The 26,215-nt window shown below is 44.9% G+C and overlaps 1 protein-coding gene across 1 annotated transcript; it reads left to right on the top strand.

Annotated features, from left to right (window-relative positions):
• The first annotated feature begins 3,075 nt into the window (after window positions 1-3,075).
• Window positions 3,076-8,018, top strand: LOC137546324 (vomeronasal type-2 receptor 26-like). Its single transcript, XM_068268668.1, has 2 exons — window positions 3,076-3,145; window positions 7,111-8,018. The coding sequence occupies exons 1-2, from the start codon at window positions 3,076-3,078 to the stop codon at window positions 8,016-8,018; spliced, it is 978 nt and encodes a 325-aa protein (XP_068124769.1).
• The last annotated feature ends 18,197 nt before the right edge of the window (window positions 8,019-26,215 follow it).

Here is a 26,215-nt window from a genome sequence, read left to right as displayed (position 1 = left end):
AGGCGCAGGTTGCTCATTAGGAACTGGAGAAGCCTCAGCACGTGGTGGTGCATTAGCCAACTGATTCAGATGTTTCTGCTGAGCAGCTACTGTCTGAGTGAACTGATTCACAGCCCCGGTGAGGAACATAACCTGACGTTGCAACTTCTCCATAAGTGTAGTGATTGGCCCGGGATAATATCATGCTTGGTATGAGGCGTATATACTGAGGCTCAAATAAATCGTAGTCAAAACATAAGCTAGGGTCATACATGTGAGATCAGAGGCCGCGGTACAATAGGATGAGAGAAGGGGCTAAGTCATTTAACAGGCTGAGATCATACACAGAATATCAGATGTCTGTGGTACAATAGGTTGAGACAAAAGGCTGAGTCGTTTAACCCCCCTGGCGGTATGAAAAACTCCGCCAGGGGGCAGCGCAGCATTTTTTTTTTTTTTTTTAGATCATGTAGCGAGCCCAGGGCTCGCTACATGATAGCCGCTGCTCAGCGGCATCCCCCCCGCCCGCTTCGATCGCCTTCGGCGATCTCCGATCAGGAAATCCCGTTCAAAGAACGGGATTTCCTGGAGGGCTTCCCCCGTCGCCATGGCGACAGGGCGGGATGACGTCACCAATGTCAGCGACGTCGGGACGTCATTGGGAGTCCCGAACCACCCCTCGGCGCTGCCTGGCACTGATTGGCCAGGCAGCGCACCGGGTCTGGGGGGGGCGCGTGCCGCATCAGATAGCAGCGATCGGGCGGGGGCAGGAGGCGATCAGAGTGCTGGCGCAGCTAGCAAAGTGCTAGCTGCGTCCAGCAAAAAAAAATTATGAAAATCGGCCCAGCAGGGCCTGAGCGACACCCTCCGGCGGCTTACCCCGTGTCCAGCACGGGGTTACTGCTAAGGAGGTTAACAAGCTGAGGTCATACACTAGTGATAAGATGGCTAAGGTACAAAGGGTTGAGACTGACAAAAGACAAGCAAAGATCATACACAATAAATCAGAATACGGGACTAACTGGAGTATATACAGGATCTTCTCAAAAAATTAGCATATTGTGATAAAGTTCATTATTTTCTGTAATGTACTGATAAACATTAGACTTTCATATATTTTAGATTCAAATACACACAACTGAAGTAGTTCAAGCCTTTTATTGTTTTAATATTGATGATTTTGGCATACAGCTCATGAAAACCCAAATTTCCTATCTCAAAAAAATTAGCATATTTCATTCGACCAATAAAAGAAAAGTGTTTTTAAAACAAAAAAAGTCAACCTTCAAATAATTATGTTCAGTTATGCACTCAGTACTTGGTCGGGAATCCGTTTGCAGAAATGACTGCTTCAATGCGGCGTGGCATGGAGGCAATCAGCCTGTGGCACTGCTCAGGTGTTATGGAGGCCCAGGATGCTTCGATAGCGGCCTTAAACTCATCCAGAGTGTTGGATCTTGCATCTCTCAACTTTCTCTTCACAATATCCCACAGATTCTCTATGGGGTTCAGGTCAGGAGAGTTGGCAGGCCAATTGAGCACAGTAATACCATGGTCAGTAAACCATTTACCAGTGGTTTTGGCACTGTGAGCAGGTGCCAGGTCATCTCCATAAAGCTTTTCAGCAGATGGAAGCATGAACCCACTTTTGAACCAGAAACAGCGGAAGAAGCGCCTGACCTGGGCTACAGAGAAGCAGCACTGGACTGTTGCTCAGTGGTCCAAAGTACTTTTTTCGGATGAAAGCAACTTGTGCATGTCATTCGGAAATCAAGGTGCCAGAGTCTGGAGGAAGACTGGGGAGAGGGAAATGCCAAAATGCCTGAAGTCCAGTGTCAAGTACCCACAGTCAGTGATGGTCTGGGGTGCCATGTCAGCTGCTGGTGTTGGTCCACTGTGTTTTATCAAGGGCAGGGTCAATGCAGCTAGCTATCAGGAGATTTTGGAGCACTTCATGCTTCCATCTGCTGAAAAGCTTTGTGGAGATGAAGATTTTATTTTTCAGCACGACCTGGCACCTGCTCAAAGTGCCAAAACCACTGGTAAATGGTTTACTGACCATGGTATTACTGACCATGGTATTACTGTGCTCAATTGGCCTGCCAACTCTCCTGACCTGAACCCCATAGAGAATCTGTGGGATATTGTGAAGAGAAAGTTGAGAGACGCAAGACCCAACACTCTGGATGAGCTTAAGGCCGCTATCGAAGCATCCTGGGCCTCCATAACACCTGAGCAGTGCCACAGGCTGATTGCCTCCACGCCATGCCGCATTGAAGCAGTCATTTCTGCAAAAGGATTCCCGACCAAGTATTGAGTGCATAACTGAACATAATTATTTGAAGGTTGACTTTTTTTTGTTTTAAAAACACCTTTCTTTTATTGGTCGGATGAAATATGCTAATTTTTTGAGATAGGAAATTAGGGTTTTCATGAGCTGTATGCCAAAATCATCAATATTAAAACATTAAAAGGCTTGAACTACTTCAGTTGTGTGTATTTGAATCTAAAATATATGAAAGTCTAATGTTTATCAGTACATTACAGAAAATAATGAACTTTATCACAATATGCTAATTTTTTGAGAAGATCCTATATATATATATATATATATATATATATATATATATATATATATATATCGGCAGTGTCTGTATATATATATATATATATATATATATATATATATATATATATATATATATATATATATATATATATATATATATATATATATATATATATATATATATATATATATATATATATATATATATATATATATATACACATCTCAAAGAACTAACTAGACTAAGCACATACAATGATGATACAGAGTATCAGAATGCCCATCACCAGCGTACTGATTGCTATCACGGGCAGTGAATGAGAGCGATACAGTAATTTATATCCAAAAAACCCCACCCAGGATCGGCCCAACCCAAAGCAACCAATCGGAGTGTTAGCTGACAACATGTCAGCTGACACTAAATCCTCCGACGTTGGAGGGTATGATAGTGGATCCAAGCCGTGCACGCCCGCCCATGGACACAGGGGAGGCGCGCAGTCCCACTCACCGCCACAGGGGTGTCTGGGATGCTGCCTGATGCGGAAGGTCGTGGCCGCGCTCTGCTTTTTGAGCCGCAGGCGCTGGAACCGCTGACAGGTGAGTTCCTTACAGTATCATTTCTATGTGTAAAAGGGTGTGTAATGATCTGCTCAGCTGTCTGCACAGGCAGACAGCTGTTTGACCATTCTTTAGGTCTGAGTGCTGCAGGTCTCTGGAAAAGAGACCTGTCTTAACTTTGCAAGTGTCAGAGTTGCTCTGCTGCTGAGGAATTTGCATATACTTGTCATGCAAATTGCTCAGCTGCTTTCTTTGATGGTTTGCAGTATAAATACCATTCTCTCCCAAAATTCCTTGCTGGTCATGATGGTTTGTTCCTGTTGACTCACCTGGAGTATCAGCCTTTTGCTATTGTTTGCTAACATTATCTTAGAGTAATTCCTTGGGACTGCACTAGACATCCCTTCTAGCGTAAAATCACAAACACTGGTCCACATGACAGCCCAGGGGCCCCAGGTCTCTCTCACTCACTGGGGCCCCCAAACCACCATGCAACACCTATAGGGAAGTGCGGGCAAGCCCTGGACCTCTCACCTCCAGGGATCTCACCCCACCACCTCTAAACTGAATGCCAACTGCAACAAACACAATTGCTAACTTCCAGTCAGAGCAATGTCCTGCCTCTATCTGGCCAGCAGACGCTAGTCAGCCAATCAGGTGCACTGTCATACACCCTTTGCCTGCTGTACCATACCTAGCAGGAATTACATAGATTAGCATTCAGGTGGGAGGCTTCGGTTGGACGCAATCATGAATTGCGTCATTTACAGGGACGCCCCGTGTAGGCACATCTCCCACACGGTCCCCTCCCTAACCACTCACCGGTCAACCGCATCCTAGAAGCTGCAAAAAAATAAATTTAAAATCACAAACACTGGTCCACATGACAGCCCAGGGGCCCCAGGTCTCTCTCACTCACTGGGGCCCCCAAACCACCATGCGACACCTAGAGGGAAGTGCGGGCAAGCCCTGGACCTCTCACCTCCAGGGAACTCACCCCTACCTCTAAACTGAATGCCAACTGCAACAAACACAATTGCTAACTTCCAGTCAGAGCAATGTCCTGCCTCTATCTGGCCAGCAGACGCTAGTCAGCCAATCAGGTGCACTGTCATACACCCTTTGCCTGCTGTACCATACCTAGCAGGAATTACATAGATTAGCATTCAGGTGGGAGGCTTCGGTTGGACGCAATCATGAATTGCGTCGTTTACAGGGAGAGACCTGGGGCCCCTGGGCTGTCATGTGGACCAGTGTTTGTGATTTTAAATTAATTTTTTGCAGCTTCTAGGTTGTGGTTGACAGGTGAGTGGTTAGGGAGGGGACCGTGTGGGAGATGTGCCTACACGGGGCGTCCCTGTAAACGATGCAATTCACGATTGCGTCCAACCGAAGCCTCCCACCTGAATGCTAATCTATGTAATTCCTGCTAGGTATGGTACAGCAAGCAAAGGGTGTATGACAGTGCACCTGATTGGCTGACTGGCGTCTGCTGGCCAGATAGAGGCAGGATATTGCTCTGGCTGGAAGTTAGCAATTGTGTTTGTTGCAGTTGGCATTCAGTTTAGAGGTGGTGGGGTGAGTTCCCTGGAGGTGAGAGGTCCAGGGCTTGCCCGCACTTCCCTCTAGGTGCCGCATTTTGGTTTGGGGGCCCCAGTGAGCGAGAGAGACCTGGGGCCCCTGGGCTGTCATGTGGACCAGTGTTTGTGATTTTAAATTTATTTTTTGCAGCTTCTAGGATGCGGTTGACCGGTGAGTGGTTAGGGAGGGGACCGTGTGGGAGATGTGCCTACACGGGGCGTCCCTGTAAATGACGCAATTCATGATTGCGTCCAACCGAAGCCTCCCACCTGAATGCTAATCTATGTAATTCCTGCTAGGTATGGTACAGCAGGCAAAGGGTGTATGACAGTACACCTGATTGGCTGACTAGCGTCTGCTGGCCAGATAGAGGCAGGACATTGCTCTGACTGGAAGTTAGCAATTGTGTTTGTTGCAGTTGGCATTCAGTTTAGAGGTGGTGGGGTGAGTTCCCTGGAGGTGAGAGGTCCAGGGCTTGCCCGCACTTCCCTCTAGGTGTCGCATGGTGGTTTGGGGGCCCCAGTGAGTGAGAGAGACCTGGAGCCCCTGGGCTATCATGTGGACCAGTGTTTGTGATTTTAAATTTATTTTTTGCAGCTTCTAGGATGCGGTTGACCGGTGAGTGGTTAGGGAGGGGACCGTGTGGGAGATGTGCCTACACGGGGCGTCCCTGTAAATGACGCAATTCATGATTGCGTCCAACCGAAGCCTCCCACCTGAATGCTAATCTATGTAATTCCTGCTAGGAATGATCCCTTCTAGCGTAGTCAGGTTTTATTATCTGTCTTGCCTTATATCTGTCTGTCTGTTGAGATTGTCTTGTCGCCAGCGGCGGTCGACAGGAAATCGTTCTGTCTGTAGAGGTGCAAGCCAGAGCAGCGGTTGCTACTGGTTGCTCCTTCTGTCTGTCTGGATCGCATCCGCCCTAGCGGTAGTGGCGGTGGTTCCTTCTGTATTGTGCCTTAGGGGTGCTAACCAGAGCAGCGGTTGCTACTGGTAGCCCCTTCTGCCTGTCTGGATCGCATTCGCCCTGGCGGTAGTGGCGGTGGTTCCTTCTGTACTCTGTCTGGGAGTGTAGGCCAGAGCTGCGGTTGCTGCTGGCTACTCCCTCTCTCTGTCTTGTCTGGTACGAACGCTTGCTGTAGGCTCAGTGTGGTAACCGTTTAGCAAGCGTTTGCGTTCTCTATTTTCGTGTTTGTGTTACATTGGTTAGTTAGGGTGGCACGCTTATCACTGGGCGCCTAACACGCAGTGATCGTGTCTTTAACACATTCGCTGTTGCGAATGAGTGCGGTGTTCACGTTTAGCTAGCGTTTGTTATTTTCCTTGATGTTCTGATCATTGTTATTTGCTGTGTCTTTCCTGCTACACTTGTGCTCTGTCTGATTCGGTCTGGTGTCACTATTGGCAATTGCCACTCTTGCGATTGCGTTCCCACTTCGTTTCCACTGTTGTGTGTTCACCGTCGCTGGGTGGCGACTAGATTGGTGGACACACATACACTAGCAATCGCCACTCTTGCGATTGCGTTCCCATTTCATTTCCGCTGTTGTGTGTTCACCGTCGCTGGGTTGCGACTAGATTGGTGGACACACATAAATTCTGTTTCTGTGTTCTCTCTCTCTTTAAGGGCTATCTTGCCCTGCATTGCTTCGACTCGTGCAATTCCCATCTGGTATCTGTGGCAGGGCAGAGGTTGTGTTCCTCTGCACTTCACAGCTCCATCTGCCGGTGGGAATTTCCCTCTACAGGTGCATAGCACCATAGCTGGGTTCTGTTAAATTACACGTTTGTGGAGGATTTCCGCAGTGTCAGCGCACATCTTGTGCGCTGACCACGGAAATAATTCCGCAATCGTTACAGGGTGTTTCTGCTGAGGGAGTGGTTAGGGTTAGGCACCACCAGGGAGAGTGGTTAGGGTTAGGCACCACCTGAGCGGCGGTTAGTTTTAGGCAACGCCAGGGGGGGTGGTTAGGGTTAGGCACCACTAGGGGGATGGTTAGGGTTAGGCACCAGTAGGGGGGTGGATAGGGTTAGGCACCAGTAGGGGGGTGGTTAGGGTTAGGCACCACCAGGGGAGTGGTTAGTTTTAGGCACCACCAGGGGAGGGTTCTGTGTGAGAGTCGGGTTGGTTTAAGCTGTATTGTTGAATTATGTAATGATTTTTAACGTTAATATATTTTCATTGTTATCTCCCGTCTGTTTTAAAAACCGTATTGATCCAAGTTCGACAACAATGTTTATCATTATTAAGATTTTGTTATCCAATGGCGCCATTTTGTTATTCAGCCGGGCCCTTTTTTACAGGCGCCTTTTTTCATGCATGCCTTCCAGGGGTTCCTGTATGCTAACCAATACTATGAAGACATAATAATTTCCTTATAATTAATATGTTGATGATGCTTTCTTATATCTGCCTGCAGACAGTGAAAATTGCTTGAAATGTCGTGATGAAGAATGGTCAAATGAGATGAAGGATCTCTGTGTTCCAAAACTGGTGGTATTTCTCTCCTACACCGATGATACAATTGCTGCAGTATATTCATCTATCTCAATTTTGTTTTGTCTTCTGACTTGTTTGATATTGGGGACTTTTGTGCATTACAACGACACACCTATTGTTAAGGCTAATAACAGGAACCTGAGCTATCTTCTCCTGGTCTCCATCATGCTGAGCTTCCTCTGTGTGTTCTTGTTCCTCGGTCGTCCATCAGATGTAACCTGCAGGCTACGTGTGACAACTTTTGGTGTCATCTTTTCAGTAGCCATCTCTTCTCTACTTGCTAAAAGTATAATTGTCTGTGTTGCTTTTAAAGCCACCAAGCCTGGGAATTCCTGGAACAAATTGATGGGAACCAAATTATCCAATTCTGTAATATCTGTGTGTTCAATTGTGCAAATAAAAATCTGTGCCATTTGGTTGTCTACTAGTCCTCCATTTCAGGAAGAAGATACTCACACTTTTCAGGACATAATTGTCATTCAGTGTAATGAAGGGTCAGTTATTGGGTTCTATGCTGTGCTGGGATATTTGGGAATTCTGGCATCTGTTAGTTTCATTATAGCATTTTTAGTCAGAACATTACCGGACTGCTTTAATGAGGCCAAGTACATCACGTTCAGCATGCTGGTGTTCTGCAGTGTCTGGATTGCCATGATCCCGGCCTATCAGAGCACAAAAGGGAAATACATGGTGGCTGTAGTGATCTTTGCTATTATGGCATCAAGTGTTGGACTTCTCGGCTGTATTTTTTTCCCAAAATGTTACATAATTTGGTGTAGACCTGAACTTAACACAAAAATAGCTTTGCTCGAAAATAAAGCAAGATAGTCGTATGCAATAGATACTAATTGTATAATGCAAGTCTAAAAAAAATTCTATAGAGGGAAAGTTTGGATGTTTGGATTTTCGGATGTTTGTTACTCGATCACGCAAAAATGGCTGAACAGATTTGAATGAAATTTGGCACACACATAGTACACTACCTGGAATAACATATAGGATACTTTTTATTCCCATAAACAAAAAGTGAGCGGAGACAAATACAAATTTTACTGGGAAATGTAAACTGCAGCCATTCTTACACTGTTAATACATTCGTAGTAGGGTTCTCAAACTTTGCACAGTTGGTCACTGGGTGACTAAGATTATTATTCTGGAAAGTGGGTGGAGCCTACATAAGCCAATCAAAATTCACCTATTGATTTTCAAGGGAAATATTTAATTGCTGTCATTCTTGCGCTGTTAACTGCACAAACCTCAAACCTGGTACAGGTAGTCCCCAGTTAAAGTGTATAGTGGGCCTTTGGGTGACTGGGTTTCAAATTCAGAAAATGAGGTGGAGCCACAAACAGCCAATCAGATTTATTTCATTTCAATGAAAATTATTGATAACAAAGATTGCAAAGCTTACAAACGTGGTCATTGAGTAATTGTGTGTTATGGTTAGAAAAAGGGGCCATAGCCAACACCAGCCAAATACATAACCAGGCAACACTGAGTCATCAGTGGGCGGAGACAAATGCAAATTTCACTGGAAAAAAGTTAACTGCAGCCATTCTTACACTGTTAATGGTAGGGTTTTCAATCTTTGCACAGTTGGTCACTGGTTGACTGGGATTAATATTCAAAAAAGTGGGTGGAACCTACAAAAGACATTCACAATTAAACTATTGATTTTCAAGGGCAATATTTCATTGCTGCCATTCTTGCACTGTTGATGGCACAAGCCTCAGATCTGGTACAGTTGGCCTTTTGGTGACTAGGGTTCAAATTCAGAAAAGGAGTGGAGCCACAAACAGCCAATCAGATTTGTTTCATTTCAATGCAAATTATTCATGCCAAAGACCACAAACCTCACAAGCTTGATCATTAAGTAATTGTGTTAGGGTTAGAAAAAGTGGGCACAGCCAATACCAGCCAAGTACATCCCCAGGAAATGCCAGGTCATCAGTGGGCGGAAAAAAAAAATTCCCTGGAAAAATGTAAACTGCAGCCATTCTTACACTGTTAATGGTAGGGTTCTCAAACTTGGGGTGACTGGGATTGATATTCAGAAAAGTGGGTGGAACCTACAAAAGCCAATCAAAATTTACCTATTGTTATTTAAGGGGAATATTTAATTGCTGCCATTCTTGCACTGTTAATGGCGCAAGCCCCAGATCTGGTACAGTTGGCCTTTTGGTGACTAGGGTTCAAATTCAGAAAAGGAGGTGGAACCAACCAATCAGATTTATTTCATTTCAATGCAAATCATTGATGCCAAAGACCACAAAGCTCACAAACTAGGTCATTGAGTAATTGTATGTTAGGATTAGAAAAAGTGGGCAGAGCCAACATTAGCCAAATACATACCCAGGCAACGCTGGGTGACCAGCTAGTATTATATATGGCAAAGTTTGGTTGATTGGATGTTTGGATGTTTGTTACGCAAAAATAGGTAAAGAGATTTGAATGAAATTTGGCACAGACATAGTACATTACCTGGAATAACATATAGGACACTTTTTATTCCAATATCCAAAAAGTGGGTGGAGACAAATACAAATTTCACTGGGAAATGTAAACTGCAGCCATTCTTACACTGTTAATGGTAGGGTTCTCAAACTTTGCACAGTTGGTCGCTGGGTGACTAGGATTAATATTCAGAAAAGTGGGTGGAGCCTATAAAAGCCAATCAAAATTCACCTATTGATTTTATAGGGGAATATGTAATTGCTGCCATCCTTGTACTGTTAATGTCACAAGCCTCAAACCTGGTACAGTTGGTCATTGGGTGACTGGGGTTTGAATTGAGAAAGGGGGTGGAGCCAAAAAGAACCAATTATATTTGTTTCATTCCAATGCAAATTATTGATGCCAAACACTGCAAAGCTCGCAAACTTGGCAATTGAGTAACTGAAATACATACCGGGCAATGCCGGGTCATCAGTGGGCAGAGACAAATAGAAATTTCACTGGAAAAATGTAAACTGCAGCCATTCTTACACTGTTAAAAGTAGGTTTCTCAAACTTTGCACAGTTTGTCACTGGGTGACTGGGATTAATAATCAGAAAAGTGGGTTGAGCCTACAAAAGCCAATCAAAACTCACCCATTGATTTTGATGGGGAATATTTAATTGCTGCCATTCTTGCACTGTTAATGGCACAAGCCTTAAACCTGGTACAGTTGGTCATTGGGTGACTGGAATTCAAATTGAGAAAAGGGGGTGGAGCCAAAATCTGCCAATCTGATTTGTTTCATTTTAATACAAAATATTGAAGCCAAAGACTGCAAAGCTCACAAACTTACCAAACACACAGGAGATACCCACTTCCCAAACAGTTCTCTGCTGCTTATATAAAGCCTGCAGGCTGCTTGTAAGCCAATCAAGAAGTGCACATACACATGACACCTAGTCTGCAGTGATTAATTCAAACAGAAGCATAGCTACTCAGCTAGTAGTTGGAGAGGGTTTCAGTTGCATATAGACAATGGCTATATGGCCAGCAGGGGGCACCAGCGTGCAGGATATACCCTCTCATCTGCCCCCCTCCTACCTAAACTGCATGGGAATCTACAATAAAATTAAAAACAATAATGGTGCACAAGCCAGCCTGGGGCCCCAGGAACTCTCACTGCCCGGGGCCCCAGAACCAGCATGCAACACCATATGTGAGCGCAGCCAAGCCCTGGATCTGCCACACCCAGGAGCTTGTCCCCAACTGCTCTAAGACTTACCAAACACACAGGAGATGGTGCCCCCTGCTGGCCATATAGCCATTGTCTATATGCAACTGAAACCCTCTCCAATTACTAGCTGAGTAGCTCAGCTTCTGTTTGAATTAATCACTGCAGACTAGGTGTCATGTGTATGTGCACTTCTTGATTGGCTTACAAGCAGCCTGCAGGCTTTATATAAGCAGCAGAGAACTGTTTGGGAAGTGAGTATCTCCTGTGTGTTTGGTAAGTCTTAGAGCAGTTGGGGACAAGCTCCTGGGTGTGGCAGATCCAGGGCTTGGCTGCGCTCACATATGGTGTTGCATGCTGGTTCTGGGGCCCCGGGCAGTGAGAGTTCCTGGGGCCCCAGGCTGGCTTGTGCACCATTATTGTTTTTAAGCTCACAAACTTGGTCATTGAGTAATTGATTAAGTGTGTGTTATGGTTAGGAAAAGTGGGCACAGCCAACACCAGACAAATACATAACCTTGCAATACCATGTCATCAGTGGGCGGAGACAAATACAAATTTCACTGATAAAATGTAAACTGCAGCCATTCTTACAATGTTAATGGTAGTGTTCTCAAACTTTGCACTGGGTGATTAATATTCAGAAAAGTGGGTGGAGGCTACAAAAGCCAATCAAAATTCACATATTAATTTTAAAGGGGAATATTTAATTGCTGCCATTCTTGCACTGTTAATGGCACTAGCCTCAGATCTGGTATAGAGATATAGCGAACGGTTCATTGGCGAACAGTTCCAGGCGAACATTGGTGGTTCGCGTTCGCCTGGACCAGGTGAACTTTTGCGGAAGTTTGATTCGCCCCATAATGCACTATGAGGGTCAACTTTGACCCTCTGCATCACAGTCAGCAGGCACATTGTAGCCATTCAGGCTACACTAAGCCCTAGAGCCCCACCCCCTTATATAAGGCAGACTCGCTGGCTATGACACTCACTCGTGTGCCTGCTGCAAATAGACAGACTAGGGAGAGCTGCTGCAGATTTTTTTTCTCCTAGGGAAAGATTAGTTAGGCTCTTGGTTTCCTCCTGGCTGATTGTTATTGCTAAAATAGCACTCCTCAACAGCTCTTTTGAGAGCTAATGTTCTCCTGATGTGGTTTTTTTTGTGTGTTGCTCACTGACATTATACAGCCCTATCTGTTGCAGCTGGACCTTGGTAATTGTTATTACTGTGCCAGTCAGGCCCTGCCTAACTATCTATGCTGTGACACCTACCTATGCCTACCTAACTACTGGGGCACCTACTTACCTATACGGGGACACCTACCTATACTAGGGGGCCTACCTATGCCTACCTACCTATGCTGGGACTCCTACCTGTGCCTACCTACCTATACTGGGTCTCCTACCTATGCCTAGCTAACTACTGAGGCACCTACCTATGCCTACCTACCTATACTGGGTCTCCTACCTATGCCTAGCTAACTACTGAGGCACCTACCTATGCCTACCTACCTATACTGGGTCTCCTACCTATGCCTAGCTAACTACTGAGGCACCTACCTATGCCTACCGACCTATACTGGGACTCCTACCTATGCCTACCTACCTATACTGAGGCACCTACCTATGCCTACCTACCTATACTGGGTCTCCTACCTATGCCTAGCTAACTACTGAGGCACCTACCTATGCCTACCTATATATACTGGGACTCCTACCTATGCCTACCTACCTATACTGGGACTCCTACCTATGCCTAGCTAACTACTGAGGCACCTACCTATGCCTACCTACCTATACTGGGTCTCCTACCTATGCCTAGCTAACTACTGAGGCACCTACCTATGCCTACCTACCTATACTGGGTCTCCTACCTATGCCTAGCTAACTACTGAGGCACCTACCTATGCCTACCGACCTATTCTGGGACTCCTACCTATGCCTACCTACCTATACTGAGGCACCTACCTATGCCTACCTACCTATACTGGGTCTCCTACCTATGCCTAGCTAACTACTGAGGCACCTACCTATGCCTACCTATATATACTGGGACTCCTACCTATGCCTACCTACCTATACTGGGACTCCTACCTATGCCTAGCTAACTACTGAGGCACCTATCTATGCCTACCGACCTATACTGGGACTCCTACCTATGCCTACCTACCTATACTGGGACTCCTACCTATGCCTACCTACCTTTACTGGGACTTCTACCTATGCCTAGCTAACTACTGGGACTCCTACCTATGCCTACCTACCTATACTGGGACTCCTACCTATGCCTACCTAACTATGCTGGGACTCCTACCTATGCCTAGCTAACTACTGAGGCACCTACCTATGCCTACCGACCTATACTGGGACTCCTACCTATGCCTACCTACCTATACTGGGACTCCTACCTATGCCTACCTACATACAAGAAGATAATAAGATTGTTACTTCATTGTGGACAGACCAAATTTGATCAGCTGGACAGTCACTGTTCTAGCATTGAGCTACCACAGCCCGGCAAGTTGCGGCAACCATATGGGCTGGAAAACTGCCACGGCCTGCACTCTGGCCATGTTGCGCAGTAGTCCAGCACGGCCGTCACTACGCAAACAGCTGTTTGCGGTGCGTTACACAGTGAGTTTGGTGTGTCAGTGTGAAGCAGTACTCTAATTACACTCCCTGATTGATGTATACACATGCAAGATGTTTGAAAGCACTTTAGGCCTGCAATTTAGCATTCAATGTGATTTCTGCCCTTAAAATGCTGCTTTGCGTCAAATCCAGATTTTTCCCCGGGGCTTTTGGTGTCTATCCCACTCCGCCACCTGGGGATCCAGGTGTTAGACCCCTTGAAACATGTTTTCCATCACTTTTCTGGCCAGCATATTTTTTTCTATTTTTCAAAGTTCACCTCCCCATTGAAGTCTATTGTGGTTCGCGAACTTTTATGCGAACCGAACCTTCCGCGGAAGTTCGCGAACGGGGGTTCGCAAACCGAAAATCGGAGGTTTGCGACATCTCTAATCTGGTACAGTTTGTCATTGGCTGACTGGGATTCAAATTCAGAACAGAGGGTGGAGCCACCAAAAATATCAGATTTGTTTCATTTCAATTAAAATTATTGATCTCGAAGACCGCAAAGCTCACAATCTAGGTAATTGAGTAATTGTGTGAGTTTTAAAAAGTGGCTGCAGCCGACACCAGTCAAACACATACCCGGGCAACGCTGGGTCATCATTGGGTGGAGACAAATACAAATTTCACTGGGAAAATGTAAACTGCAGCCATTCTTACACTATTAATGGTAGGGATTTAAAACTTTGCACAGTTTGTCACTGGGTGACTGGGATCAATATTCAGAAAAGTGGGTGGAGCCTACAATAGCCAATCAAAATTTGCCTATTGATTTTCAAGGGGAATATTTAATTGCTGCCATTCTTGTACTGTTAATGGCACAAGAATCAAACCAGGTACAGTTAGTCATTGGGTGACTGGGGTTCAGATTCAGAACAGGGGGTGGAGCCACAAACAGCCAATCAGATTTTTTTGATAATTTCAATGCAAATTATTGATGCCAAAGACCGCAAAGCTCACAAACTAGGTGATTGAGTGATTGTGTGTTAGGGTTACAAAAAGTGGGCGGAGCCAACACCAGCCAAAGACATAACCAGGCAACGTCGGGCAATTAGCTATTGTATCTATATATGTATGGATAAAATGTATGTTTCTATGTATGTATAGAACTCCAAGAGAAGAGACCCAGCACCGTCTTCAAGTGTATTATAAGCTCTTTTATTTATTTAAGGCATCAAAAAGACAAAAAGGGCAAGTCTGTGCGACGTTTCGAGAGGCGACTCCTCTCTTTCTCAAGCTGACAAGCCCTCTGAATACATAAGACACAATCAGCCTTAAATAGTCCTTGCTCCACTAGGGAGCCAATCAAAATGGTCTGGACGCCCTGTCATCAACCAATTAGGTTAAGTTCCTGCTTGCAGGCCCTCCCATCTGGTGGAGGACCTGATGGGGAACTACATCTATTTATACACTCCAATCATTTTAAAATGGCCGCTAGAGGGCCGACCAATGGGGGTAGAGCATGTTCTAAATGGAAAAAACGTCATTCAACTGTCATGCGGAAATCCGCATTGAAAATCCGCATGTGGGTGCGTTCAATGCGTATGCGTAAAAACGTACGCGTAAAAACCATATTCCAATACTATGACCACGCGGAAATCCGCATTGGATATCCGCATATGGTTGAAATTAATGCGTATGCGTAAAAACGTACGCGTAAACACCCGGAAGCAAAAAATCGTCTAAACCATAGACGTTTCAATCCAATCGCCTATACCGGTTACGCATAAAATTGATCTTTACCGATTGAAAAATGTACATGCTCCTAACCCTAATAGGAATGAGTGTCAACAATATATAATATATAATAAAAGAAATCTGAAAAAAATATATAAAAAGGAAAAAATGACAAAACTCACGCTAGGTGTCTGGCGGCCACCCACAGCGGCGGCCAGACACCGAACGTCACAATAAAAATATAAACCACATCCCACCCTCCCAGACTGGTGTCCGTCTTAATCGCGGCGGCCAGTCTGGGCTAGCGAGAACAAAATTACCAATTCTGTCCCGACTGGCGTCCATCCCTGGCGGCCACTCGGGAAAGAAACAGGCAAAAAAATAAAAAAATATATGCTTTGGAGGCCAGCCCGGACTGGCGGCCACATATCAGCGGCGGCCAGTCCAGGAGAGCCAACAAATCAACATAGTCAATAAATACATTTTTTTCAAAACAAATAATAAGTTATGCTATAAGCTCCTCTCCCCCCCGACCGGCGGCCACCAATTGTGGCCGCAGGTCGGGAAGGATCGGGAAAAAAAGAAAACAGAACCAACCCAAAAAGAAGACTCCAGGCGTCCAGACCAAACAATAAACAACAAGACATCTATCTATAAACACATGGACCCAACTCGCACTCCCGGTTAAGACCCCCTGGACCAAGGGCATCCAGCTTCCTAATCCAAAACAACTCCCGTCTCAATAATAATTTGACCCTATCACCCCCCCTGCGTGGTGGGGGGACAGAGTCAATCACCTGGACCCTCAACTGGCTAACATTATGGCGACAGGCAGAAAAATGGCTAGCAACCGCTTGTTCAGATGTGCCCGAGCGGATAGCTGACTTATGCGCAGAGATGCGCATTTTAAGTATCTGTGTGGTCATCCCCACATAAATCAATCCGCAAGGGCAGCGAAGAAGATATACAACATATGCAGAGTCACATGTGTAATAACCATTAATTGAGAAACGTTTCCCTGTAGTAGGGTGTGTAAAAGTATCTCCTTTAACAATGGAATTACACATATGACACGACAAACAGGGAAAGGTCCCTTTTCTTGTAGTCGTTAAATTGGCAGCTCGAGAGCCAATATCTGCCCTCACCAAAGTGTCACCAACTGTAGGAGCCCGTCTATATGACATAAGTGGATATTCCTGAAATTCCCTAACCTGTGGAAAACCTTGTTTTAATAAAGGCCAATGTTTCCTAACAATTTTCTCAATTTGTTTGGAATTGGTTGAAAAAGTAGTGACCAGAGGAATCCGATCGATCTGTCTGGAGCGTGATCTCTTAATTGAGGAGGATCGGCTAAAGGGATTGCACAAATCTAGAGGATAATCTCTTTGAATAAATCTATTGGCCATTTCCTTCAGACGTGTATCTCTCAATGTAGCATCAGACACTATTCTATTAACACGTTCAAATTGATTTTTTGGAATGTTATTGGCAATATGGGAAGGATGGAAACTTCTATAATGAAGTAACGCATTTCTATCAGTAGATTTCCTAAATATATCGGTGGTCAATTTTCCACCAACTTTCGTGACCACCGTATCCAAGTATGATACAGAATGGGTGCTACAAGTATACGTTAGGGAAATGTATGGACAACATGCATGTAGATCTTTGATAAAGCATTCGAGGGTCGAACGTGGCCCCGCCCAAATCAAAAAAACATCATCAATGTATCTCAACCACCCCTTGGAGTGGCGGAGAAACAATTGATTCGTATACACAAATGAATCTTCGTAAAGACCCATGTATAAATTAGCATAAGTCGGGGCCACGTTCGACCCCATAGCTGTACCTCTACATTGTTCATAAAATGTGTCCTCAAACAAGAAGTAATTCCTCCTCAAAATCACCTCCAACAGATCGATAAGAAAACGTCTCTGATCATCAAAAACATCTGAACAGGTTTGCAGATAATGAGATACCGCCTCCACACCTCCATCATGAGGGATGGAGGTGTAGAGTGACTCTACATCAATTGTAACCAATAAGTCATCATCATCTAAATTTTCAAATTTATCAATCACCTCCAGGAACACTTGAGTGTCCCTGAGGTAAGACGGTAAAGCTACTACCATAGGTCTAAGAATACAATCTAAATATTTAGCAATTGGAAAAAATAATGAATTTACACCTGCAACGATTGGCCGACCAGGTGGATCGACCAATCGTTTGTGTACTTTTGGAAGGACATACATAACAGGAGTTACAGGATTGTCCTGAACCAGGAAAGTAGCTAGATCCCTGTCTATGATGTTTTTATCCAGAGCATTCTTTAACAAACGATCAATCAACTTTTTCAGATCCCAGATTGGGTCTCGATCTAAAATTCTATAAACACTTCTATCCCCCAACTGGCGTAAAATCTCTGCACGATAATTGATAGTGTCCATTACGACAACAGAGCCCCCCTTATCTGCGGGCTTAATTGTTAGGGCCTTATTGGCCTTAAGACATTTAAGAGCTTCCTGTTCGTGTTTATTGAGGTTCTTCATTGCTTGAGAACCAGATCTTTGTAGCTCCTGAATGTCCCGTTGCACATTCCCTAAGAATGTATCAATCACTTGGTTGGACGGGGGGCAGAAAGAGCTCTTATTTCGTAATGGAGTGTCCTTAAGTCTCAAGGGCCCCATGGTTGGTAAAGGAACCTGAGTAGGTTTCGGAAGATTGCTAAAAAAAACATTTCAACTTCAAAGTCCTTGCAAAAGACCAAAGATCATATTCCAATTGGAGTGAGTCCCCATCGTTGGTAATACTGAATGAGAGACCTCGATTGAGTACCCTAATCTGGATATCATCCAAGACATATGAAGAGATATTAATGACTAAGGATTCTTGCGTTCTCTGAGTGTCATTGGAGAGCCCGAGGGTTCGGCGCGTTTCTTTGTGCTTTTTGGCAAGCTGATATTTTCTCCCACCTCTCCTAATCCGTCTGGAGGGATATTGGCCGAACTGTCCGAGGGCAAAAAATCGGATTCTGATTGCTCTTCCTCTGTAGTTGTTAAAGGATCATGAATGGGTCGAGGTTGTACAGGCCGTGGACCCTTAGGTGGAGCTCCTCTGGGACGGGGTCTAGGTTTACCCGGCCCACGGGGCAAGTTAGAGGAGGGTTGTTTCTGCCATATGTATACATAACCACTCTCATAATCAAATAATTACTCATTCAGTATTACCAACGATGGGGACTCACTCCAATTGGAATATGATCTTTGGTCTTTTGCAAGGACTTTGAAGTTGAAATGTTTTTTTTAGCAATCTTCCGAAACCTACTCAGGTTCCTTTACCAACCATGGGGCCCTTGAGACTTAAGGACACTCCATTACGAAATAAGAGCTCTTTCTGCCCCCCGTCCAACCAAGTGATTGATACATTCTTAGGGAATGTGCAACGGGACATTCAGGAGCTACAAAGATCTGGTTCTCAAGCAATGAAGAACCTCAATAAACACGAACAGGAAGCTCTTAAATGTCTTAAGGCCAATAAGGCCCTAACAATTAAGCCCGCAGATAAGGGGGGCTCTGTTGTCGTAATGGACACTATCAATTATCGTGCAGAGATTTTACGCCAGTTGGGGGATAGAAGTGTTTATAGAATTTTAGATCGAGACCCAATCTGGGATCTGAAAAAGTTGATTGATCGTTTGTTAAAGAATGCTCTGGATAAAAACATCATAGACAGGGATCTAGCTACTTTCCTGGTTCAGGACAATCCTGTAACTCCTGTTATGTATGTCCTTCCAAAAGTACACAAACGATTGGTCGATCCACCTGGTCGGCCAATCGTTGCAGGTGTAAATTCATTATTTTTTCCAATTGCTAAATATTTAGATTGTATTCTTAGACCTATGGTAGTAGCTTTACCGTCTTACCTCAGGGACACTCAAGTGTTCCTGGAGGTGATTGATAAATTTGAAAATTTAGATGATGATGACTTATTGGTTACAATTGATGTAGAGTCACTCTACACCTCCATCCCTCATGATGGAGGTGTGGAGGCGGTATCTCATTATCTGCAAACCTGTTCAGATGTTTTTGATGATCAGAGACGTTTTCTTATCGATCTGTTGGAGGTGATTTTGAGGAGGAATTACTTCTTGTTTGAGGACACATTTTATGAACAATGTAGAGGTACAGCTATGGGGTCGAACGTGGCCCCGACTTATGCTAATTTATACATGGGTCTTTACGAAGATTCATTTGTGTATACGAATCAATTGTTTCTCCGCCACTCCAAGGGGTGGTTGAGATACATTGATGATGTTTTTTTGATTTGGGCGGGGCCACGTTCGACCCTCGAATGCTTTATCAAAGATCTACATGCATGTTGTCCATACATTTCCCTAACGTATACTTGTAGCACCCATTCTGTATCATACTTGGATACGGTGGTCACGAAAGTTGGTGGAAAATTGACCACCGATATATTTAGGAAATCTACTGATAGAAATGCGTTACTTCATTATAGAAGTTTCCATCCTTCCCATATTGCCAATAACATTCCAAAAAATCAATTTGAACGTGTTAATAGAATAGTGTCTGATGCTACATTGAGAGATACACGTCTGAAGGAAATGGCCAATAGATTTATTCAAAGAGATTATCCTCTAGATTTGTGCAATCCCTTTAGCCGATCCTCCTCAATTAAGAGATCACGCTCCAGACAGATCGATCGGATTCCTCTGGTCACTACTTTTTCAACCAATTCCAAACAAATTGAGAAAATTGTTAGGAAACATTGGCCTTTATTAAAACAAGGTTTTCCACAGGTTAGGGAATTTCAGGAATATCCACTTATGTCATATAGACGGGCTCCTACAGTTGGTGACACTTTGGTGAGGGCAGATATTGGCTCTCGAGCTGCCAATTTAACGACTACAAGAAAAGGGACCTTTCCCTGTTTGTCGTGTCATATGTGTAATTCCATTGTTAAAGGAGATACTTTTACACACCCTACTACAGGGAAACGTTTCTCAATTAATGGTTATTACACATGTGACTCTGCATATGTTGTATATCTTCTTCGCTGCCCTTGCGGATTGATTTATGTGGGGATGACCACACAGATACTTAAAATGCGCATCTCTGCGCATAAGTCAGCTATCCGCTCGGGCACATCTGAACAAGCGGTTGCTAGCCATTTTTCTGCCTGTCGCCATAATGTTAGCCAGTTGAGGGTCCAGGTGATTGACTCTGTCCCCCCACCACGCAGGGGGGGTGATAGGGTCAAATTATTATTGAGACGGGAGTTGTTTTGGATTAGGAAGCTGGATGCCCTTGGTCCAGGGGGTCTTAACCGGGAGTGCGAGTTGGGTCCATGTGTTTATAGATAGATGTCTTGTTGTTTATTGTTTGGTCTGGACGCCTGGAGTCTTCTTTTTGGGTTGGTTCTGTTTTCTTTTTTTCCCGATCCTTCCCGACCTGCGGCCACAATTGGTGGCCGCCGGTCGGGGGGGAGAGGAGCTTATAGCATAACTTATTATTTGTTTTGAAAAAAATGTATTTATTGACTATGTTGATTTGTTGGCTCTCCTGGACTGGCCGCCGCTGATATGTGGCCGCCAGTCCGGGCTGGCCTCCAAAGCATATATTTTTTTATTTTTTTGCCTGTTTCTTTCCCGAGTGGCCGCCAGGGATGGACGCCAGTCGGGACAGAATTGGTAATTTTGTTCTCGCTAGCCCAGACTGGCCGCCGCGATTAAGACGGACGCCAGTCTGGGAGGGTGGGATGTGGTTTATATTTTTATTGTGACGTTCGGTGTCTGGCCGCCGCTGTGGGTGGCCGCCAGACACCTAGCGTGAGTTTTGTCATTTTTTCCTTTTTATATATTTTTTTCAGATTTCTTTTATTATATATTATATATTGTTGACACTCATTCCTATTAGGGTTAGGAGCATGTACATTTTTCAATCGGTAAAGATCAATTTTATGCGTAACCGGTATAGGCGATTGGATTGAAACGTCTATGGTTTAGACGATTTTTTGCTTCCGGGTGTTTACGCGTACGTTTTTACGCATACGCATTAATTTCAACCATATGCGGATATCCAATGCGGATTTCCGCGTGGTCATAGTATTGGAATATGGTTTTTACGCGTACGTTTTTACGCATACGCATTGAACGCAACCACATGCGGATTTTCAATGCAGATTTCCGCATGACGGTTGAATGACGTTTTTTCCATTTAGAACATGCTCTACCCCCATTGGTCGGCCCTCTAGCGGCCATTTTAAAATGATTGGAGTGTATAAATAGATGTAGTTCCCCATCAGGTCCTCCACCAGATGGGAGGGCCTGCAAGCAGGAACTTAACCTAATTGGTTGATGACAGGGCGTCCAGACCATTTTGATTGGCTCCCTAGTGGAGCAAGGACTATTTAAGGCTGATTGTGTCTTATGTATTCAGAGGGCTTGTCAGCTTGAGAAAGAGAGGAGTCGCCTCTCGAAACGTCGCACAGACTTGCCCTTTTTGTCTTTTTGATGCCTTAAATAAATAAAAGAGCTTATAATACACTTGAAGACGGTGCTGGGTCTCTTCTCTTGGAGTTCCTGCTTGCTGTTCCTGGAGACAGAGGGACAACGACCAATAGCACGTCGCATCTAGATGGTTGGGTGCTGCCTGTAACTACTTGTTCACCACTATGTATGTATAGATTAACTTTTTATGTGGGTTATATAATCTAGCATTTATTACTTGAAGAGACTATGAGGAGTTTGCTAGCACACTTGGTATGAGTTTTGTGATATATTTTAAGGTACCCATTAACGGCACAATTTTTTTTCACCAGATGCAATCTTTTGATGCTATTTTTATGATCAAAAATAATCCAAAAGTGTGAGGGCGTGGCTGCCAGCATGGTGTATGTTGTATACGTAGCTGTGCTTCTTCGATTTTTAGCCACATAAAGAAACTCAAAGCAAGTCCAATTAGACTAAAAACTGGTGAAAATGGTTGAGGACAGCATAGAAGTAGATGCTAATAGGAAGTGTAAGAAGGCAAAGTTGAAAAAGTTGACAGACTTTTACTGGGAAACGGCTCTCCGCTCCAGCCACAGAAGGCAAGATAGTGCATGCAAGTCCCTCTCCTCAGCTATGGCGGACACGTAAACAGAGTATCAGTCCACTCTGGACCATGGAGCAACCTCTGATACACAGAATTCCTCATCCCTACTTGGCTTACCTCCTTCTACCAGGAGCTGGGTCAAGTCTAAGCCACAGCAGCAAAGTAGGGTGTCAGTGCCAGAGAAGGTAGGCCTAGCTCAGCCCAGGACCTAGGTGGAGTGGGATACACGCCAAAAGTCCTGGGGAAAAAAAAATCTGGATTTGAAGCACAGCAGCATTTTAAGGGCAGAAATCATATTGCAATGCTAAATAGCAGGCCTAAAGTGCTTCAAAACATCTTGCATGTGTATACATCAATCAGGGAGTGTAATTAGTGTACTTCTTCACACTGACACACTAAACTCACTGTGTAACGCACCGCAAACAGCTGTTTGTGTAGTGACGGCTGTGCTGGACTGGTGCGCACTATAGCAAGAGTGCAGGGGATAGAGGTTTTCAAGCCCATATGGTCGCCGGGCTGTGGTAGCTCAATGACAGAACAACAGTGACTGTCCAGCTGATCGAATTTGGTCTGTCCACAATGAAGCAACAACCTTATTATCTTGGGTGTGCCCCCAACACACTCATATAGCCGACGGTCATTGCTTCATTGTGATACGCAAGCCCCTTCACCGCGGCAAGGTAACAATCATGAAGGGAAATTTGGCACATGTACATGCCTTTTGTTTTGTTGTTGCAGCCACAGTGCAGCCAGAAAAAATTAGGCAGGCATGTACACCCACCAGAAAAATTGTAATTGTTTTCGTTAGTGGCCGCTGCTAGCAGCGGCCTTAAAAATTCAGGAATCCGCCTGGAGTCCTGGACCCTGTTGGTGGTGGCAGAGAAGGCAGTCACATGGCCTGCAGGCAGAGATGCTGTGTGGGGACCGACTTAGTCATGGGGCAGGCAGTCACACAGTGTGAAGGCAGAGATGCTGTCTGTGGGGACTGACTTAGTCTTTGGGCAGGCCTGACCGTGTTTTGCAGACCACGTAGTCATATGGACCCTTGACCCAACACTGTGTGCCAGAGATGTCACCACTTGCCTTTCAACATCACGGTACAGTTTGGGTATCGCCTTTTTTGAGAAATAGTTGTGGCCTGGTATCTTCCACTGCAGTGTGTGGCTTTGCTTTTGTGTGCTGCTTTTCCTCAGGTGGTCATCCCATTGCAGTTTGTGCTTTGTCATCATGTGCCTTTGTAAGGAAGTTGTCCCTACATGGGTCTTGGTCTTTCCATGGCTCAATTTTTGGTGGCAGAGAGTACAGATGGCATTGCTCTCATCTGAGGCAGACACACGAAAAAATGTCCACACCGCTGAGCCCTGCGATGATGGCACTTTGGTGGTGGCAGCCAACCTAGTGTTAAGTGGGGTGCCAGAATCAGAGCAGGAGGAGGAAGATATGTCACGGTTCTGTGCAGAAGCTGAGTAAGAGGAGGTGTTCTGTGTTAAATAGTCGACTACGTCCTGCCAATCTTGGGGGTTGATGGCACATGCCTTCTGAACACTGTACTTTGGTCCAGGGCCGCACAAAATCATGACAGCACAACCTCAAACAGACCTGCCAGGTGACCTGCCTCTGGCTCTGCCTCTGCCAGTTTTGTCCTTATTGGGGGGATGAAGTGACAGGTATGCAGTGACTGGTATATAAAACTGTGTGCTGTCACACAGGTACAGTGAACAGGTACGTACAGACTGGAATCAATACAATGTGCAGCTTTCACACACACAGGTACCATGAACAGGTATGCATGGCCTGGTATTACAAATGTGCAGCTTTCACACACACAGGTACCATGAACAGGTATGCACGGACTGGTATTACAAATGTGCAGCTGTCACACACACACAGGTACACTGAACAGGTATGAAGTGACTGTTATATGACACTGTGGCCCATATGCAATTCACTTTTTCACCTGACTTTTCTCCCAGGAGATAATTTTTCATCTTTGATTAAAATAACTTTTCAGCATTTTACAACTAAAAAAGTACCAAAAAGTAGATGAAAAGGTACTATCAAAATTATTTTGAATATTTTCTTGTTTTCTGGTGGCTTAAAAGGCATTTTATTGACAAGTTTAAAAATATCACCTAGGAGAAAACTCAGGTGAAAAAGTGAATTGCATATGGCCCTGTGTGCTGTCATGCAGGTGCAGTGAACATGAACAGGTATGCACGGACTGGTATTACAGATGTACAGCTGTCACACACAGGTGCAGTGAAAAGGTAGGCACTGAATGTGCTGGGCCTGGCGCAGTATAGCAATTAGCAAGGGCCAGCTGCGACTGACAGAGCTGTATATGCAAGTGTCAGTAGGCCACACACAAAAAAAAAACACATCACAAGAACATTAGCTCTCAAAAGATCTGTTTCGGGGTGCTTCTTAGCAATAAGTATCAGCAAGGAGCAAGCTAATAAGCCTAGCAACGGCCTAACTAAGCTTTCCCTAACTCATCTCCAATGTCTCTCCCTTGTCTCCCTAATTCAGCAGCAGGGGGGGGGGGGGGCCTCCAGGAGGGAGTGTACTTCTATGTGTCTTCTGACTGTGATGTAAAGGGTCAAAGTTTAGCACAATTATGTAGTATAGGGGGTGGGTCGAACTTGCATAAAATTCACGTTCGATCACGAAGGCGAACCGTTTGCGCAAATAAGTTTGCATGCGAACAGTTCTGGCCATCTCTAATCGGGGATTGCCCCAGCACTTTATTAAAGGAATCATCAGGCGATTATAGGGAAAATAAGTGCTACCTACCCGAGGCTTCCTCCAGCCTCAAGCTCCCAGCATGTCCCTCGCTGCAGCTCCGCCGGGAGCCGTTCGCCTGCGAAGCTTCCCAGTCTCCAACGATGACGTGAGGCCGATCTGGACGTCGGCCCGTACTGCGCCGCTGTCAATCACCGCGTCCTGGTTCAGAGTGTACTGCGTAGTTCTTTGGAAACAGAGTCTCTCACAATGGACCATATGCAATTACATTTTTCTCCTGCGTATTTTCCTAGGAGATAATTTTTTAACTTGTATTTAGAATAATTTTTCAGCACTTTGCAGTTGACAAAGTACCAAAAAATAGGTGAAAAAGTACTGTCAAAACTATTTTAAGTATTTTCTTGATTGCTGGTGATTTAAGGGCATTTTATTGACAAGTTTGAATATATCATTTGGGAGAGAACCCAGGAGAAAATGCTATTTGCATGTGGACCAATGAGAACAGACTTTTCCGGAAGTTCGATTCACCCCCATAGTACATCATTAGGGTCAACTTTGACCCTTTACAATACAGTCAGCAGGCACAGGGTAGCCAATCAGGCTACACTTTCTCCGGGAGAACCCCCTCCCCCCTTATAAAAGGCAGGCAGCGTCAGCCATTTCACTCACTCGTTTGCCTGCAGTAATTAGAGAAGGGAGAGCTGCTGCAGAGAGAGATATAGGGAAAGCTTAGTTAGGCTCTTGTAGACTTGTTAGCTTGCTCCTTGCTGATTCTTATTGCTAAAAAAGCACCCCTCAGCAGCTCTTTTGAGAGGTAATCTTGTTCTTGTGATCTATTTTTTTTTGTGTGGCCCACTTGCATTATATACAGCCCTGTCAGTCAGTCGCAGCTGGCCTTTGGCCCCTTGGTGGTAATTCCTACTGTGCTACTGCCAGGCCCAGCACATTCAGTGACTGACTACCTGTGTGTGTGACAGGCAGCTGCACATTTGTATTCCCAATCACTGCACCTGTTCACTGTTCAGTGCACCTACCTACCTACCTACGTGAGCGCACGCATTCATGGTACATGTGTGTGTGTGTGACAGGTGCACATTTGTAATACCCAGCAGCACTGCATATACCTACCTGTTGTTCAGTGCACCCACTTGCCTATGTGAGCACAGGCAGTGTGATTTTTAATACCATC

This window comes from Hyperolius riggenbachi, chromosome 1, assembly GCF_040937935.1.
Source record: "Hyperolius riggenbachi isolate aHypRig1 chromosome 1, aHypRig1.pri, whole genome shotgun sequence".
NCBI classification, from domain to species: Eukaryota; Metazoa; Chordata; class Amphibia; order Anura; family Hyperoliidae; genus Hyperolius; species Hyperolius riggenbachi.
The sequence above is the reverse complement of the archived record's forward strand: the minus strand, read 5'-3'. Positions and strand labels throughout refer to the sequence as shown.

What these genes read in the sequence shown, in the direction of transcription:
- LOC137546324 (XM_068268668.1), top strand. Translation starts at nt 3,076, where the DNA reads ATGCTGCCTGATGCGGAAGGTCGTGGCCGCGCTCTGCTTTTTGAGCCG. An exon ending in GGCGCTGGAACCGCTGACAG is followed by an intron (nt 3,146 to 7,110) that starts GTGAGTTCCTTA and finishes ATCTGCCTGCAG; the next exon opens with ACAGTGAAAATTGCTTGAAA.